We start from the raw sequence: 16,519 nt of genomic DNA, 5'->3' as shown, positions 1-16,519 counted from the left end.
TCATGGGCATGAAGTTGGGAAGCATCTGGGCAGCTGCCGTCTATTCTATTTAAACAGCCTGACCTGGTCAGAGGGCGCTGTCTGGCCAGCATGTTACTCCAGGCGGCTCGCCTGGTGGGCCTGCAGCTCTCCCTTTCCCTTTTCTGCTGCTGGGCTTTCAGTTGTCACAGCACAGAGTCCTCTCCGGACTTCAGCCTCCCTGGGGATTACCTCCTTGCAGGCCTGTTCCCTATCCACAGTGACTATCTGGAGGTGAGAAGCAGACCCATGGTGACCCTCTGTGACAGGTGAGTGAGGGGTCAGCAGAGCTGTCACTTAGTGGGACTTGTGCCTAAGAGACCTCTGCCTGCCCTCCTCAGCTAGGACCTTGCCCTTTCTACCTCTGGGGTTGCCACTTGAACTGCCTCCAATCCCTCCCCAACCCACTGGCGCCACCTTCCAGTCCTGGTGCTTCTACCCAGATTCCACTTTGTAATACAGTCTTTTGTCCTGGCTGTTAGAGTGCGTTAAGGGAGGGCTTTCCTCTCCTCCGTCTCCTCCTCACTCCTCCCCAAGTTCAAGCTCCTTAGTCTCCCAGATGGCAGATGTGGTTCTCTATGGGGAAGGAAGGGGAGACACATAGCAAGTAGATGCTTCAGGAGCTTTGCAAAGATCGATCAGGTCGGTGCCTTATGAAGCCAACAGTCCAGGTAGCGAAAGACAACTGCTTTTCTTGTAAAGAAGATAGTTGCTTGCTGTCTGTACAAGTCACAGATATGAGAGGCTCAAGGATGTATCAGGGCTCAATGGCAGGATGCCCTAAACATGAAGCACACTTGACAGCCAGCCCAGGAGGAAGGTCTGGAAAGCCTGGTGCATGAGGACTGGCCCAAAGAGGCCAGATGGGAACCTGGGAAGAGAAGACTTGTGAGAGAAGAGGACCTGAAAACTGGCTTCAGGTAATGAAGGGCTGCCACAGGCAGGAGGCCCTGAGCCTCCTCTGAGTGTGACTCAAGGACAGAAGTGATAGAAATGATGCAAGAGCCTTCTAACAAGAAGAAAGGCTGGAAAGTGGAACGGGTTAGCACGTTCTTCAGGCAAGGCTGAATCACGTCGCTGGCGTGCCCCTGCTGGGGTCCAGACAGCAGTTCCCAAAGTAGGCAATGTGGAACACAGGCCCTCACTGCAGTCACGGGTGTCCTGGTGAGAAGCTCTAAGCAAGGTTAAGCAGGTGTGGTGCTTAATTTTATGCGTCAGTTTAGCTAGGCTATGGTGCCCAGTTGTTTACTCAAACACCAGTCTGCTGCGAAGTTATTTTTAGATACGGTTAACATTTAAAGATTTTATTTTTTTCCTTTTTCTCCCCAAAGCCCCCCGGTACATAGTTATATATTCTTCTTTGTGGGTCCTTCTAGTTGTGGCATGTGGGACACTGCCTCAGCGTGGCTTGATGAGCCGTGCCATGTCCGCGCCCAGGATTTGAACCAACGAAACACTGGGCTGCCTGAAGCAGAGCGTGCGAACTTAACCTCTCGGCCATGGGGCCAGCCCCTAGATATGGTTAACATTTAAATCAGTAGACTGAGTAGAGCAGATTGCCCTCCATAATCTGGGTGGGCCTCATCCAATCAGTTGAAGACCTTAAGAGAAAAGATTGAGGTCTTCAGAAAAGGAAGGAATTCTGCCTTCAGACTCAAGACTGCAACATAAACTCTTGTGGAAATTTTCAGCCTGCCCTGTAAATTTCAGACTTGCCAGCCCCCAGAATCACATGAGCCAATTCCTTAAACTAAACCTCTCTCTCTCTTTCTCTCTCTCCCTCTCTTTCCATATCCTATTGGTTCTGTCACTCTGGAGAATACTGACTAATATAGCAGGTTTCTCTGCTGTAGGGCTTGCGAGACTTTCAAGGCTAATATGTTTATGGAGCAGGGTTGGGTCAAGGAATGTGCATTTCTTCAATTTGTTCCCCACGTTCCCAAAACCCTGTTAACAGAACTGTGTGTGTGCTACAGGGCCCATGTTGAGGTCATGGTTGTAGATGACCTCAGAGGTTCCTTTCTACCGCCCAAGCCTGGAGTTCTGGGAGGCCAGAGGTTCTCAGCAGGGCTTGGCTCTCACTACAGGTCCAACAGTTTCAACAGCCATGGCTACCATCTCTTCCAAGCCATGCGGTTCAGCATCGAGGAGATAAACAACTCCACAGCCCTGCTGCCCAATGTCACCCTGGGGTATGAGCTGTATGACGTGTGCTCGGAGTCAGCCAGCGTGTACGCCATGCTGAGAATACTGAGCGTGCCGGGGACGCACCACATAGAGATCCAAGGAGACACTTCCCGTTATTCTCCCACGGCCGTGGCCGTGATTGGGCCCTCCTCCACCAACCATGCCACCGCCGCCGCCAGCATGCTGAGCCCCTTCCTGGTGCCCCTGGTAAGCTGGAGCCCCAGCAGTTTGCCCATCTCCCTTCCTGGCAAGTCCAGCATGGGCTGGGGTGAGTGGGCAGGAGCTGCTGCACCCCAAGGCCAGTCTTGCCCCTGGGATCTCCTGGGTGGTCACTGCTCGTTACTCACATGGCAGAGGTCCCTGCCCATCATGATTCCTGCCCCAGCGTCTGTCTCTCTCCAAGTGCTGCTTCCAGGTCTCCCTGCCTCAACGCTCATGGGAAAACCCATTCTCCTCTGAAACTTCTGCCTTTCACTCTCCTCCCACTGTTCCATCTCCTTGTGAAGAACTGAACACTCTTCGCTTCCCACCACCTCTCCCCTGCGCTCCTCCTTCCCTCCCTCCTTCCAGGCTCAGGCTCCGAGGGGTGGCGCCCCTCACTGTGCTATCCCTCTGGGCTCGCGCCCTCTTCTGCTTGTCAGCCTCTCCCAGCCTCTCTCCTCAGCCTCTAAGCCTGCCTTACCCCTCTCCCCCTGCCAGGCCCATCTGCTCCCAGCACTGCACTCTCTGCCCCTCCATCGAGACTTCTCCACAGAGGTCTCTATTCTTGTTCGCTTCTCCCGCTTTTCATTTGCTCCTCAACCCACTGCCCCGGATTCTACCCCACCGCTCTTGTTCTCACCTGGATCTGGAGGGCCTTCTGGGTCTCCAAATCCCACGAATGCTTTTCAGCCCTCTTTACCTTGCATGACCACTTTGTCACATTTCTGGCCAGTTCCTCCGGGACACTTTTCCTTGTCACTTATGAACCCCCTGCACTGTGGCACCTCTTTCTCAGTCTCCTCTAGAGATTTCTCTTCCCCACCTCCTCTGAGAAGGCAGGTGATTCCCCCAGTGAGAGCTCTCCCGTTCCCAGGCGGCCACCAGCCCCACGGCTGAACTTCCCCTCTCTAGCTTCATCCTGACTTCTGAGCACTGAGTCCCATTTCCAGATGCTCACCCAGTGTGTCCACTTCATGGACGCAGCAGGCCCCAACTGAACTTACCTCCCTACACTACCAAAGCCTCTGTTCTTCCTGCATCCCCAGCCCAGCCCAGCAGCTGAGTGACCATCTCTACCTTCATTCCTCCTGCCCCTGCCCCTGTGTTTAGCCGACACCACGGCCTCTGCTTTGACCTTCTAAAAGCTGCCAGGTCCATCCCCTCTTCTACATTGCCACTGCCACAGCTTTAACTCTGACCACCATCATCTCTTGTCTAGATGATTCATCAGCCTCCTAGGGGTTCTCCCTGACTCTGGTCTTGAGCCTTTTCTAACATGTTCCTCACTGAAATCAGAGATATACTCCTAAAACACAAGTCTGAACACATCTGTTCTCTGCCTAAACCCTGAGGGGCTCCCCATGGCCTGTGGGTAAAGACCAAGCCCCTTAGCATGGGAGTTCAGGCCTCCTGCCCTGAGTTCTTGTTCCTGGCATCCGGCCTCCAACCAAATGGGAGTGCATGTAGGATCCCGAGCACACGACACCATTTCACTCCCTGCAGCCAGGTTTTGTCCTCTTTGTCCACTAGGCAGATTCCCATTCCTCTCCCAGAAGCCTTGCCTCGGGGCCTGCCCTCTTCTCCATATGTAACTTGTCAGTCTCATGTCAAGTATTGCTCTCCTTGAGAACCAGAGCCAGGGCCTTGTCTCTGTCCTCCCTGGGTTCCTGTGCCCAGCACAGGGCCGGCACCGTGGGGACCCTCAGTCGAGGCTGCTGCCACTGACCTCGCTGAACTGAACCCCCACAGATCAGCTACAAGCCCAGCAGCGAGACGCTTGGCGTGAAGCGGCAGTACCCTTCTTTTCTGCACACCATCCCCAGTGATAAGTACCAGGTGGAGATCATGGTACTGCTGCTGCAGAGTTTTGGGTGGGTCTGGATCTCGTTGGTGGGCAGCGACGACGAGTACGGGCAGCTGGGGGTGCAGGCGCTGGAGAACCAGGGCACCCAGCAGGGCATCTGCATCGCCTTCAAGGGCATTGTGCCCTCCTCTGCTCGGCCAGGCGATGACAGCATGTGGAACATGATGAGCCGCCTGGACTGGGCGAGGACCACCGTCGTGGTCGTCTTCTCCAGCAGGCAGCCGGCCAGGGTGTTCTTTGAGTCTGTGGTGCTGGCCAACCTGACTGCCAAGGTGTGGATTGCCTCAGAAGACTGGGCCATCTCCACACACCTCAGCAGCGTGCCCGGGATCTGGGGCATCGGCACAGTGCTGGGCGTGGCCATCCAGCAGAGGACTGTCCCTGGCCTGAAGGAGTTTGAAGAGGCCTATGTCCGGGCAGACAAGGGGATCCAGGGGCCTTGCCCCAGGGGCTCTTGGTGCAGCAGCAACCAGCTCTGCAGAGAGTGCCAGGCGTTCACGGCACAGGAGATGCCCACGTTCGGAGCATTCGCCATGAGCAACTCCTACAACGTATACCGGGCTGTCTATGCCGTGGCCCATGGCCTCCACCAGCTCCTGGGCTGCACCTCAGGAGCCTGTTCCAGGGGCCAAGTCTACCCTGGGCAGGTAAGGCAGCCCAGCTCCTGGTACCCCAAGTGAGGGTGCTTTCCTGAGGCAAGCAGAGAGGCCACTCTCTGGCCACCCTAAGTGCTGGAGGTGGGGGGCAAAGGCCACCAACTAGAGGGCTGATCTCTTCTCTTAGGCTTTTCTTCCCTGAACCTTGGCTCCTCCCACCCACCATGCCTTGGGTCCATGGCTAAAAATCACTGTAAATTCAGAAGACTGGTTGTGAAGGTCAAGGGGCCTTCTAGGAGGGAAGGGGGCTCTGAGGAAGGGACTAGAACTTCCAGATGGGCTGAAACCACCCAGATAGAAGCCCATCAAGGCCCCAGGTACTTGTTTCCTGGGCCGTCCAGGTCTGGAGGGTCGAGGAAGAGCAGCCTATGTCATCTATGGTGGCTCCATGATCTCTGTTTGTTTCAGCTTCTGGAGCAGATCCACAAGGTGAATTTCCTTCTACACGAGGACGTTGTGACATTTAATGACAACGGGGACCCCCTCAGCAGCTATGACATAATTGCCTGGGACTGGAGTGGCCCCAAGTGGACCTTCCAGGTCATTGGCTCCTCCAGATGGTCTCCAGTTAGGCTTGACATAAATAAGACCAAAATCCAGTGGCATGGAAAGGACAACCAGGTAATGGGGATGTGGTTACTAACCAGGTGACAGCCTTATGGGCAGCCTGGATCCTGGGGTTGATGCTGACGCAGCTTACACAGGGCAGGAGTGGGGCTTTCAGGTACCAGGCTGCTCTGGCTCTCCCCAGCCCTGCCAGGGAAGCTCGACTGGCTAGCAGGCCCCATTGCTGCTGATTCATCCAACCAGGGGCTCTGCCCTGGGAGTGAACCAGCAGGGCAGATGGACAGAGATTCTGTTTTCCATTCTGCATGTGAACGTCCCTTGACTTGGGCTCCTCCATGTGGTTGCAGAGCACCTGTGGCTTCTTGCAGGTGCCGACATCTGTGTGCTCCAGCAACTGCCTTGAAGGGCATGCACAAGTGATTGTGGGTGTCCACCACTGTTGCTTCGAGTGTGTGCCCTGTGAGGCTGGGACCTTCCTCAACAAGAGTGGTGAGTGGCGAAGCAAGTGGGCACACGACCTGGAGCTCCTGGGGTCTGTACAGATGAAAGGACTGCCCTTGGGCCACATGTGTGCAGAACCAGGGCCCCGATCACTTTGTTGCCAGTTAGGTGCAGGTTGGAAGATACCTGCCACCAGTCTGAATTCTGACAAAGCAGAAAGAAACAACCAGTTGAAAGCCTCAGACCTAGCTGTGTCCTTTATTAGAGAGCTCCAAACCCAACTTCTACAGATGCAGTCTTATCCTAAATTCAACCTCTTTATCCAAACAGATGTAGCTATCATTCCCTTTGTACCCTCCCATGCTGTCTGTATGAAGTCCCTCTATTGTCCATGCCAAAGACAGCCAGCACCTCGGACAGCTTGGCCTGAATGCAGATAGAAGCATGTCTGTAGCAGGAAAAACAGCGTACTCCACCCAGTGGTGCCAGGTCAAGATCAGAGAGCAAATTAAGTAGTTAAGGGCTCAGTCCAGAGCTGTACACCAGGGGCCGCATCCTTTCCTTTTACTGTCTCTGTGGGCATGGGAATGCATCTCTTCTGTCCTCAGAGAGTCAAGACTCAGAGAAACCACAGAGTGGCAGCTCAGGAAGGTGGGTTTTGCTAGTGGAAGTGCTGGGGAGAGAGATGGAAATGCCCTTCCTTTGGGGCTGGCTGGTCCCATTGAATCACAGCCTCACTGACATGTGGGCAGAGCTATCAGAGTAAGGCCCTCCCTAGGGACCTCTTGGTTTGCAAACCCCTTCTGGGATCATGAGCCATACAGAACCTACCTGTGTGTCTCCAGAATCTGTAATTAACACAGGCATCTTTAGGAAACATGTGGCCTTGGGGCCCCACTCAGGGCTATACCCATGTCGCTATGCCCAGCAGAGCCCAGCTGCTGTGGTATAGCCCTCCCAGCATCTTGCAGGCCTGCATGGCCTCCCTTTCCTTTCCTGCTCTACTCACTTGGATCTCAGGAGCTCTCTCCACCTTCCTTCCCAGACCCGCACAGATGTCAGCCTTGTGGGAAAGAAGAGTGGGCACCTAAGAGAAGCCAAACCTGCTTCCCACGCACCGTGGTGTTTTTGGCTTGGCATGAGCCTGTCTCTTGGGTGCTGCTGGCAGCTAATACACTGCTGCTGCTGGTGGTGGTTGGGACTGCTGGCCTGTTTGCCTGGCACCTAGAGACCCCTGTGGTGAGGTCAGCTGGGGGCAAGCTGTGCTTCCTCATGCTGGGTTCCCTGGCAGTGGGCAGCTGTGGCCTCTATGGCTTCTTAGGGAAGCCCACACTAATCATGTGCTTGCTACGCCAGACTCTCTTTGCCCTCGGTCTTGCCATCTTCCTATCCTGCCTGACAATCCGCTCCTTCCAACTGGTCTTCATCTTCAAGTTTTCTGCCAAGCTACCCATATTCTACCGTGCCTGGGTCCAACACCATGGTGCTGGCCTGTTTGTGGTGATCAGCTCAACAGCCCAGCTTCTTATCTGCCTAACTTGGCTTGCAGTGTGGACCCCACTGCCCACCAGGGAATACCAGCGCTTCCCTCAGTTGGTGATGCTTGACTGCACAGAGGCCAAGTCACTGGGCTTCGTGCTGGCTTTCATCTACAATAGCCTCCTCTCGGTCAGCACCTTTGCCTGCAGCTACCTAGGCAAGGACCTGCCAGAGAACTACAACGAGGCCAAATGTGTCACCTTCAGCCTGCTCCTCAACTTCGTGTCCTGGATCGCCTTCTTCACCACTGCCAGCGTCTACCAGGGCAAGTACCTGCCGGCTGTCACCATGCTGGCCGCGCTGAGCTGCCTGAGCGGCGGCTTCAGCGGTTATTTCCTGCCCAAGTGCTATGTGATCCTCTGCCGTCCAGATCTCAACAGCACGGCGTACTTCCAGGCTTCCATCCAGGAGTACACCAGGCGCTGCAGCTCCACTTGACCGCGGGGTCGGGCAGGGCCAAGCCAGGGCGGGGCGCACTGGAAGCCTTCCCTGCCCTGAGGATCGAAGGTGGAGCGGGGCGTGCAGGGTCTGGGGTCTCCGAGAGGTCTCTGGGCTCCTCAGTTTTGGCTGGGGAAGTGTAAGCCCACGAGCCTACCAATAAAGAGGTGAAATGTACGTCTGCGTCTTGGCTGCGCTTCCTGTGCAGGAGATGGGGGGGCGCGCCGCGGCCGACAAACCGCAGCCGGAACCTCGGGACTCGGCCAGAGCCGGGTGAAGGCCCGGCGCCCAGCTTGGCGTTGCTAGGCAACTCTGGGAGGCGGGTCCGGCGGCCAGAGAACCGGCGTGGCCACGCCCCATTAGGCATCCCATTGGCCGTTCTCTGCGTGGTCCCGTCCCCTGGGGTCGGAGCTAGAAGCCCTGCGCCTCCCAGGCGCTCCACCCCGGCCGGCGCGCCCTGACGTCATGTCCGGCGGCGGCGACGGCGCCGTCTCCGTACGGCCGACCGGGCACGTACGGCCTGGGCAGTTGGTCCGTGGGGCTGTGGAGGCAACGCTTCCTGCTCCCGGTGCGGTCGGCGTAAGGAGGACTGGCCTGGGTGAGGAGGTGAGGGGGCGCGGGGCGAGGGAGGTAGGCGCTGCGGGCCGACAAGGCCGCCTTCCACCCGGCCGCTCGGGACATGTGGGCGCGGCGGGGGTTCCGCTCACCTCTCCCCAGCTGCCGCCCTCCGCTGGCCGGGGTCTCTAGCTGTGCCAAGCCGACCAGTTTTCGCGCTGATCCCTGACTCTTTTTCCCAACTTTGATTGTTCCCACTAGCACCTCTTCACGACCGTGTCCTATCCTCGGCAGGCCGTGCCTCCTCCCCCTACCAGGTTCGCCTGCGCCCCCACCACTCGCTCTTTCTGGCCAACACCAATGAGGGCTGCTGCCCTGGCCACCCCCCGCTCCCCCAGAAGCTTTCAGTCCATTCCTGTCTCAGCATGCGTCCTCTAACCTTGATCCAAGCCCTTGTGATCAATGTGACTGAGTAGAGTCCACCTCCCCTTTCCCTCTTCTCGAATCCAGAGGCTTTCTCTTGCTACCGCTTGGTTGGGCTGGCCAGGCTGTCACTTTTGCTTTCCTCCTCCAGGCAGACCATGGACGGCTCCTTTGTCCAGCATAGTGTGAGGGTTCTGCAGGAGCTCAACAAGCAGCGGGAGAAGGGCCAGTACTGCGACGCCACCCTGGACGTGGGGGGCCTGGTGTTCAAGGCGCACTGGAGTGTTCTTGCCTGCTGCAGCCACTTCTTCCAGAGCCTCTATGGGGATGGCTCAGGGGGCAGTGTTGTCCTCCCTGCTGGCTTCGCTGAGATCTTTGGCCTTCTGTTGGACTTTTTCTACACTGGTCACCTCGCCCTCACCTCGGGGAACCGGGATCAGGTGCTCCTGGCAGCCAGGGAGTTGCGAGTGCCAGATGCTGTGGAGCTGTGCCAGAGCTTCAAGCCCAAAACTTCAGTGGGACAGGGACCAAGTGGCCAGAGTGGCTTGGGGAAACCTGCCGCCCGGGATGTGGGAAACAGCCACCTCAAGGAGCCAGCAGGCTTGGAAGAAGAGGAAGTTTTGAGGACTCTAGGTCAAATCCCCAGGGATCAGGAGCTCAGTGGCAGTCACAGTCCCCAGAAGCCCCAGCTTGGTGTCCCTGCTGAGAGTGAGAGTCCCTCCTTTCTCCGTGGGAAACTCAAGCAGGCCCTGAAGCTTTGTTCCCCAGAGGACAAGGAGCCTGAGGACTGCAAAGTGCCCCCAAGGCCCTTCGAGGCTGAAGGTGCCCAGCTGCAGGGCCGGAGTGATGAGGTACTGTGCCCAGGGGGCTGGAAAAGGGGAGGCAGGAGTTGGGGGAAGAGACTGTTTTTCCAGGGTAATCTGGACCCCAAGGTAGAATCTCTGATATGTGGGTTTGGACCAGATTTTCTCCAAACATAGGAAGCTGGCTCCATCCTGCAGCCTCTGGCTGACCTTCCTGGGAGCCACAGCTGTCCATGATTCCCAGCCTCTTGGGGTGGAGTGTATGGCATCAGGGTTACAGGTGTTTCACCAGGGTAGTGACATCCAGTCAAACTTCCAGTTTCTCACAGACAGAGCCACTGCTCTCCAAATCCAAGATTCAAATGCTGCCTGCTCTGGGGCCCTGAAGGAACAGTGACGGATGAAGGGACTTGTGTGGGGATGTGCTCGGGTTGGGCCTTGGGGTGGAACTGGCTGCCCTGTAGATCCACCCCTAGAATCCCTGCTGATTCATGTAGTGACCTCGTGCCCTCCTGCCTCCTTTTCTGCTCTAGTGGGAAGTGGTGGTTCAAGTTGAGGACGACGGGGATGGCGCTTACGTTTCTGAGACTGAGATTGTGCCGACCAGGAGGAAATCAAACGTAATCAGAAAGCCCTGTGCTGCCGAGCCAGCCCTGAGCGCAGGTTCCCTAGCAGCCGAGGCCTCTGAGAGCAGAAAAGGTACAGCCGTGCCGGTTGAGTGTCCCACATGCCATAAAAAGTTCCTCAGCAAATATTATCTAAAAGTCCACAACAGGTAAACGTTCTGTTTTTCTATTTTCTTTTCCCCTCTGCCGTCTCCATGTTGGGGAGGTGGCCTGCCCTCCCCATTCCTGGGCCATGTAGGGGTTGGGGGCCCCATCTCAAGACTCCTGTAGTGCCTGGCATTAGCAAGCCTCTGATCATCAGGGAGTGAGAACCTAGCCTTGGGTCGGATTCCTTCTTCCTCCTACTGTGAGCCCTCTGGTGGGTTTGTGGACAGCTTGTCGACAGGTTCCACCCCTGGTGGACCTTGATCTCCAGCTGGCTTCTGCAAAGAGGGTGAGAGAAGCCTGTGGCCCTGTGCTATGGCTGAGGCCTGACCTTCGGTATTTCTAAAGCCTGGCAGTGTGGGCTTTGGGCCAAGATGTCAATCTGTAGGGTTGGTGCCGCCTGTGTTTCTGGAGAAATGTTAGCTCTGGGGTGTAAGTGGAGCTTAAGAGACCATTTGTCTAAAGCTGCTGTGTCCAATAAAGTAACCCATTGCCACATGAAGCTATGTTAATGTAAAGTAAAAGTAATTAAAATGAAATAAATTCAGTTCCTCAGTTGCATTAGCTACATTCCAAGTGCTCAGTAGCTACATGTAGTCCCTGGCTGCCGAATCGGACAGCGCAGACAGAACATCTCCATCATCACAGAGAGTTCTCTTGGACAGCACTGCTCCAGAGTCTCTGCAAGGCCTCAAGGGATGGCAGCTGAGTGACGTGCCATCCAGTCCTGTCACTCCCTAGCCCAAGACATCACTAGTCTGCCATGGTGCTATTTCTTGCCAAGCCAGGTTGGGCCACACATGTTTTCTCAGTATGGCACTCTGGGAAGCCACTAGTGACCGACTGGAGTTGGAGCTGGGGGGGAAGCTGTTTGCTCTTCCTGCTTTGGGACAGCTGCCAACAGTGCAGTCTTTGGGGCACTCCCAGTGTGGGAAGTACCCTGGGGTGTCCAGGTCTGCCTGGACACTCCCCCACTGTAAGACTCTAGTCCAGGCACCATCCGCATTCCTACCTTCGGCTGCAGGCTGCTGGACTGGCCCTGAGAATGGGGCTGGGGGCAGGGGGAGGACACAGGGATGGGGACATGGCCTCATGAGGTCATTGGGTTGGGGGATGAGGATAGTTGATGTTGGGGCAGAGGATGAGAGAAGCATCTGGGCTCTGAGGTCAGGGTTCATTTGGTTTTTTCATTCAATGAGCTGTCTGCCAGGTAGCTGACAAGACTATTCTGTGTGCTTAGGATACCTTAGTGAACAAAACAGGCCTTGTAGGGCTTGTCTTCCAGCAGGGTGGTGCAGACTGTGAACTAACAGATAAGTAACTTTATAGTGTGATGGAAAGTGCCAGGGAAGAGGAAGGTGGGAAGTGCCACAGAAAAAAGAAAAAGGACAGCAGCGCCAAAGGGTTGGGGAGTTCAGTGTGGGGTCAGGCTGCAATTTTAAAGAAAAGAGATTTGAGCAGACTCAAAGGAGGTGAGGAAGTTCACCGAGTGGATGAGTGGGAGAGTGTTCTGGGCCGAGAGAAGAGCCAGAGTAGAGGCTCTGGGGTGGGAGTGAGCCAGCAGGTTGGTGAACAGCAAGCAGGGAGGTAAGGGGCAGGCCAGCTATACCTTCGTAGCCCCCAGGCCTTTTCTGAGGTGAAATGGGAAGCCTGGAGGGTTGTGAGCAAAGAGATGATGAGGTCCGACTCTATTTAAGGGCCCCTCTGGCTACTGAAGTTAAAACCTGTCAGGAGGCAGGTGTGGAGCCTGAGACCCATGTGGAGGCTCAGGCAGAGCTTGGGGGTTGGTGTGGCTGCGCTAGGTGTTAGTGTGGAGATAGGTGAAGTGAGCAGATTCTGGCCACGGTGTGGAAGGTGGAGCCCGCAGAAGTTCTGGGCAGACTGAGTGGTTTCTCCAGGGAGTCAGAACTGGGGGATTGTTTCTGCCTTCAGAGAGAAGCCAGCTGGCAGGGCTCTGGAGCAGCCCTTGGGCATGCAGCTGTGTGGGCTCCAGTCCCGGCAGTCTCCCTTGCAGTCTCCACATTGGAGGAGGGTAGCTCTGGGTTCACCCCTGTAGGTTCCCCAGCTGGGTCTGACCAAGTCACGTGGTGAGCCATGGCTGGCCTCAGGACCGCTCTTCCTTTCTGCTGTGGAGCACAGCACTGTGAGCACCCCCCTGGGAGCAGGGGAGCCAGAGGGGGCACTGGCTGAGGGAGAGGCAAGAAGTCTGCTCAGCGCCCATGCCCCCCATGGCTTCTCCTGGCAGGAAACACACTGGGGAGAAACCCTTCGAGTGTCCCAAATGTGGAAAATGTTACTTTCGGAAGGAGAATCTCCTTGAGCATGAAGCCCGGAATTGTATGAACCGCTCAGAACAGGTACTTGTGGGCTGGCCCAGGTCCTTGTGGGCCAGGGCATGTTGGCTTCTGTCTTCCTGCCACCCGAGAGGGCCCCCAGGAGACTGTCTTAGATGGGACTGTAAACTCAAGAGCTGGAGGCCAGAGTCTACTCCCTCATATTACAGATGGGGACACAGGTCCCAAGGGTGGAAGGGACAAGTCCAGGAGGGACTTTGAGGGAGGCATTTTGGGTTTGCCTGCCCAGCCCCCTGGGCTTTGGAGAAGGGGTGACTTGGTGTGGGGATGGCTGCTGGGAGGGGCCACCTGGCCACCTCCCCCGACTCCACTGGCTGGCCCATGTGGTGGGACCAGCTAAAGCCTGCCCTTCTCTTTCTAGAGGCCTGTCATGGGGGGCGAGGGCTGCCGGTGAGGCCACTCTGCTCCTGCCCCAGCTTGTCGGGCCTGAGAAGGGCCTGGTGTGGTGGGTTTGCAGTACTCAGTGATGGTCAGGGTCAGGGCAGGCAGGTTACGTGTTGCCCTCTCCCACCCTAGCATCCCCCCCCTCGGGCAGACTCCTCCCAGCAGCGAGTGGAAGCCCGGGCTGCCGTCGCAGGCAGAGGCCCCCCCTGATGCCGGCCCTGCTTGCCCCTCACACTGCCAGGTCTTCACGTGCTCTGTGTGCCAGGAAACCTTCCGCCGGAGGATGGAGCTGCGGGTGCACATGGTGTCCCACACGGGGGAGATGCCCTACAAGGTCAGGCTCGGCCTGTCTCCAGGGCCATGGGCTGAGGGGCAGCCCCAGGATCCCTCCCGCTGAGCCCTTTACTTCCAATGGTGTCAGGCGCCTCCCCCTTGCCAGTGGTCAAGGAGCCCAGCCTTCCCTGCCCATCCAGTGCTTCCATGCCTTTAGGCAGGGCCACTGGCCCTTTTGGGTTCTTGTTTCTTTCCATGGAGGGCAGGCTCAGCATCTGTGTGGGCATGGCACTGGGAGCCCTCCCTGGCACATCCTTTACTCCAGGTCAAGGAGGCTCCCAGCTTCTCAGGCTGGGCCCTGCCCTTGGGTTCCCACCCCGATAGCCCAGGGGTGGCCAGGGTTCCATTGGTGTGTGCTGCCTCAGAGGTGACTGTGGGCCTGTTTTTTCAGTGTTCCTCCTGCTCCCAGCAGTTCATGCAGAAGAAGGACTTGCAGAGCCACATGATCAAGCTGCATGGAGCCCCCAAGCCCCATGCCGTAAGTGCCAGGCCATGCTGAGGGCTGGGGCTGGGCATGCTTTGATGCTGGGAACTAGTAGGAGTGATGTGGCTGTAGCTGTGTCCAGAATGGGCAGGCTGTGCAGTTTCTGCCATGTAGGGGGCCAAGAAGGTCTGTGGGACTCCGGGGGCAGCCCCACCCTATCTTCTCCCTGGCCTTGCTCCCTCTGCCTGTTCCCTCTGCTCCACAGTGTCCTACCTGTGCCAAGTGCTTCCTGTCCCGAACGGAACTGCAGCTGCATGAGGCTTTCAAGCACCGCGGGGAGAAGCTGTTTGTGTGCGAGGAGTGTGGGCACCGGGCCTCGAGTCGAAATGGTTTGCAGATGCACATCAAGGCCAAGCACAGGTTGGGGTTGGCCCATCTTCCCGCAGGGCCCGGTGCTGCTGCTGGCTCCAGGCCAGTGGGTGGGCCGGGAAGAGTTTGCTGATGCTCATATGGGACAGAGTGCCCTCCACCCTGAGTCTGGCCCCTGCAGCCTTTCTAGGTGGGGGCACAGGAGGGATGAGCAAATCTGTCAGGCAGAGAGGGTCGGGGAGGGGATTTCAGGCTAAGACAAGGCTCTGTATCTTCCTGGGCAGAGTCAGTTTCCTGTGGCTCCCGGGATGGAGCTGGTGCCCCTTTCCTAGCACTGCCCAAGCCCTCCTTCCACCAGGCAGCGCGTTGCAGCCTGGGCCCATGCCAGTGGCTCTGGCAGGCTTGCTTCAGGCTTGCCTCTTTCCTTGGCTCTGGGGCCAGGTATGCTCCCAGCTACAGATGGTGATGGCTTCTTGTGTCCTCCGTCCGGACAGGAATGAGAGGCCATATGTCTGTGAGTTCTGCAGCCACGCCTTCACCCAGAAGGCCAATCTCAACATGCATCTGCGCACACACACGGGCGAGAAGCCCTTCCAGTGCCACCTCTGTGGCAAGACCTTCCGTACCCAAGGTGAGGCAGGCCCGTCCCCTCCCTGTTCTTGGGCCGAGGCCCAGTTGCTGAGCCCTCACCTTATTCCCACAGCCAGCCTGGACAAGCACAACCGCACCCACACTGGTGAGAGGCCCTTCAGCTGTGAGTTCTGCGAGCAGCGTTTCACTGAGAAGGGGCCCCTGCTGAGGCATGTGGCCAGCCGCCACCAGGAGGGCCGGCCCCACTTCTGCCAGATCTGTGGGAAGACCTTCAAAGGTACCTGGCTGTGGAAGGCCATCACCCCACACCTTTCTCTGGGCAAGCCTTGGGGGGAGCAGTGGGCTGGGCCATTTCCTGCTGACCAGAGTTGGACGGTCTCCTCCGGGAGAGGTCAGGGGCAGCAGTGGCTTTCACATGCTCCTGGGCAGAGGAACCTTCTTGCCAGCGAATCTCTTCCCTTCCCCCCATGTCAAAGACATGAGGGTGGAGCTGCTCTGACTGAAGTGGAGGGGCTGGAAACTCCCAAGGGGGGTGTGGAACAGTGACCTTGGAGTGGTGCTGTAGAGCCTGGCAGGGCCCTCCTCCACACAGTTGCAAGCCCCGAGTGCTGCCTCTCATCTTGGGGCACAATCCCACCCACCTCCCCACCTCTCCTAATGCTGGCGGTCCCTTCCCTTCTGCAGCAGTGGAGCAGCTGCGTGTGCACGTCAGAAGACACAAGGGGGTTAGGAAGTTTGAATGCACTGAATGTGGCTACAAGTTCACCCGGCAGGTAGGCCTGGAGCCTGAGTCACTTCCTCTTGCCCCCTTTGGGGCCCCTGAGCCCCCCTACCCCTCAGCCCCACTCCACCCAGCCCTGAGCCCCCCTCACCCCTAGGCCCACCTGCGGAGGCACATGGAGATCCACGACCGGGTGGAGAACTACAACCCACGGCAGCGCAAGCTCCGGAATCTGGTCATTGAGGATGAGAAGATGGTGGTGGTGGCACTCCAGCCGCCTGCCGAGCTGGAGGTGGGCTCGGCTGAAGTCATCGTGGAGTCCCTGGGCCACGGCGGCCTGGCCTCCCAGCTCCCTGGCCAGAGACTATGTGCAGAGGAGAGCTTTGCAAGCCCGGGTGTCATGGAGCCCTCGCTCATCATCACGGCTGCCATCCCTGATGACTGTGACACGTAGCCCCCTACCCACCATAGCCCACTTGGCCCCAGCCCCCAATAAACCACATGGCTTTGGACTTGATTGTTTCAGCCCATCCGGCCATCTGTTTCCCAGTAAATGGACTCCAGGGATGTGCTGCTTTCCCACCGTGTCCTCTAGAAGAAATGGTGCCCTACCTGACCTTCTGTGTACCTCAGAGTTCGGCCAGCAGCTTCCCTACCTTGTCAGGAGACCTCAGCAGAATGAAATCTGGGCAGGTAGCTTTGGTGGCCAAGCCTCTCACCCCAAACACTCTCATCTGTCTCCTGTCCCTTGTTCTGTCAGGGTTTAGAACTGGCAGTAGTGGCCAGATACAGCAGTGGGGTTCCTATTTCATAGTTGCAGAGCTGCCAGCTAGTGGGGGCAGAATTCATTACTAAGCCTCTGGTATCAAAACAGAGTGGCC

The 16,519-nt window shown here is 57.3% G+C and overlaps 2 protein-coding genes across 6 annotated transcripts; both read left to right on the top strand.

The window, feature by feature from the left end:
• The first annotated feature begins 90 nt into the window (after positions 1 to 90).
• Positions 91 to 7,911, top strand: TAS1R1 (taste 1 receptor member 1). The gene is made up of 6 exons (XM_046663122.1): positions 91 to 287; positions 2,106 to 2,412; positions 4,156 to 4,917; positions 5,335 to 5,547; positions 5,862 to 5,982; positions 6,980 to 7,911. Exons 1-6 carry the CDS (start codon positions 91 to 93, stop codon positions 7,909 to 7,911), a joined length of 2,532 nt encoding a protein of 843 aa, XP_046519078.1.
• A 468-nt stretch (positions 7,912 to 8,379) lies between these two features.
• ZBTB48 (zinc finger and BTB domain containing 48) lies at positions 8,380 to 16,155 on the top strand. Of its 5 annotated transcripts, none has more exons than XM_046660746.1 (11): positions 8,380 to 8,509; positions 9,041 to 9,740; positions 10,226 to 10,467; positions 12,708 to 12,819; positions 13,442 to 13,534; positions 13,925 to 14,011; positions 14,223 to 14,377; positions 14,821 to 14,957; positions 15,030 to 15,194; positions 15,602 to 15,690; positions 15,796 to 16,155. In XM_046660746.1, exons 2-11 carry the CDS (start codon positions 9,048 to 9,050, stop codon positions 16,090 to 16,092), a joined length of 2,070 nt encoding a protein of 689 aa, XP_046516702.1. In that variant the 5' UTR covers positions 8,380 to 8,509; positions 9,041 to 9,047; the 3' UTR covers positions 16,093 to 16,155. The 5 variants fall into 5 exon arrangements, with proteins under 5 accessions (XP_046516702.1, XP_046516701.1, XP_046516704.1 ...); XM_046660745.1 differs by having other exon boundaries at positions 8,383 to 8,517; XM_046660743.1 differs by having other exon boundaries at positions 8,413 to 8,509; positions 9,045 to 9,740.
• Positions 16,156 to 16,519: the final 364 nt, after the last annotated feature.

The sequence above is a fragment of the Equus quagga genome, chromosome 5, assembly GCF_021613505.1.
Source record: "Equus quagga isolate Etosha38 chromosome 5, UCLA_HA_Equagga_1.0, whole genome shotgun sequence".
In the NCBI taxonomy this organism is placed as follows: domain Eukaryota; kingdom Metazoa; phylum Chordata; class Mammalia; order Perissodactyla; family Equidae; genus Equus; species Equus quagga.
Note: the sequence above shows the minus strand (reverse complement) of the source record. Positions and strands in the feature narration are given on the sequence as shown.

What these genes read in the sequence shown, in the direction of transcription:
- ZBTB48 (XM_046660746.1), top strand. Translation starts at nt 9,048, where the DNA reads ATGGACGGCTCCTTTGTCCAGCATAGTGTGAGGGTTCTGCAGGAGCTC. An exon ending in TGCAGGGCCGGAGTGATGAG is followed by an intron (nt 9,741 to 10,225) that starts GTACTGTGCCCA and finishes TTTCTGCTCTAG; the next exon opens with TGGGAAGTGGTGGTTCAAGT. An exon ending in GAGCCCCCAAGCCCCATGCC is followed by an intron (nt 14,012 to 14,222) that starts GTAAGTGCCAGG and finishes TCTGCTCCACAG; the next exon opens with TGTCCTACCTGTGCCAAGTG.
- TAS1R1 (XM_046663122.1), top strand. Translation starts at nt 91, where the DNA reads ATGTTACTCCAGGCGGCTCGCCTGGTGGGCCTGCAGCTCTCCCTTTCC. An exon ending in GCCCCTTCCTGGTGCCCCTG is followed by an intron (nt 2,413 to 4,155) that starts GTAAGCTGGAGC and finishes GAACCCCCACAG; the next exon opens with ATCAGCTACAAGCCCAGCAG. An exon ending in GACCTTCCTCAACAAGAGTG is followed by an intron (nt 5,983 to 6,979) that starts GTGAGTGGCGAA and finishes CTTCCTTCCCAG; the next exon opens with ACCCGCACAGATGTCAGCCT.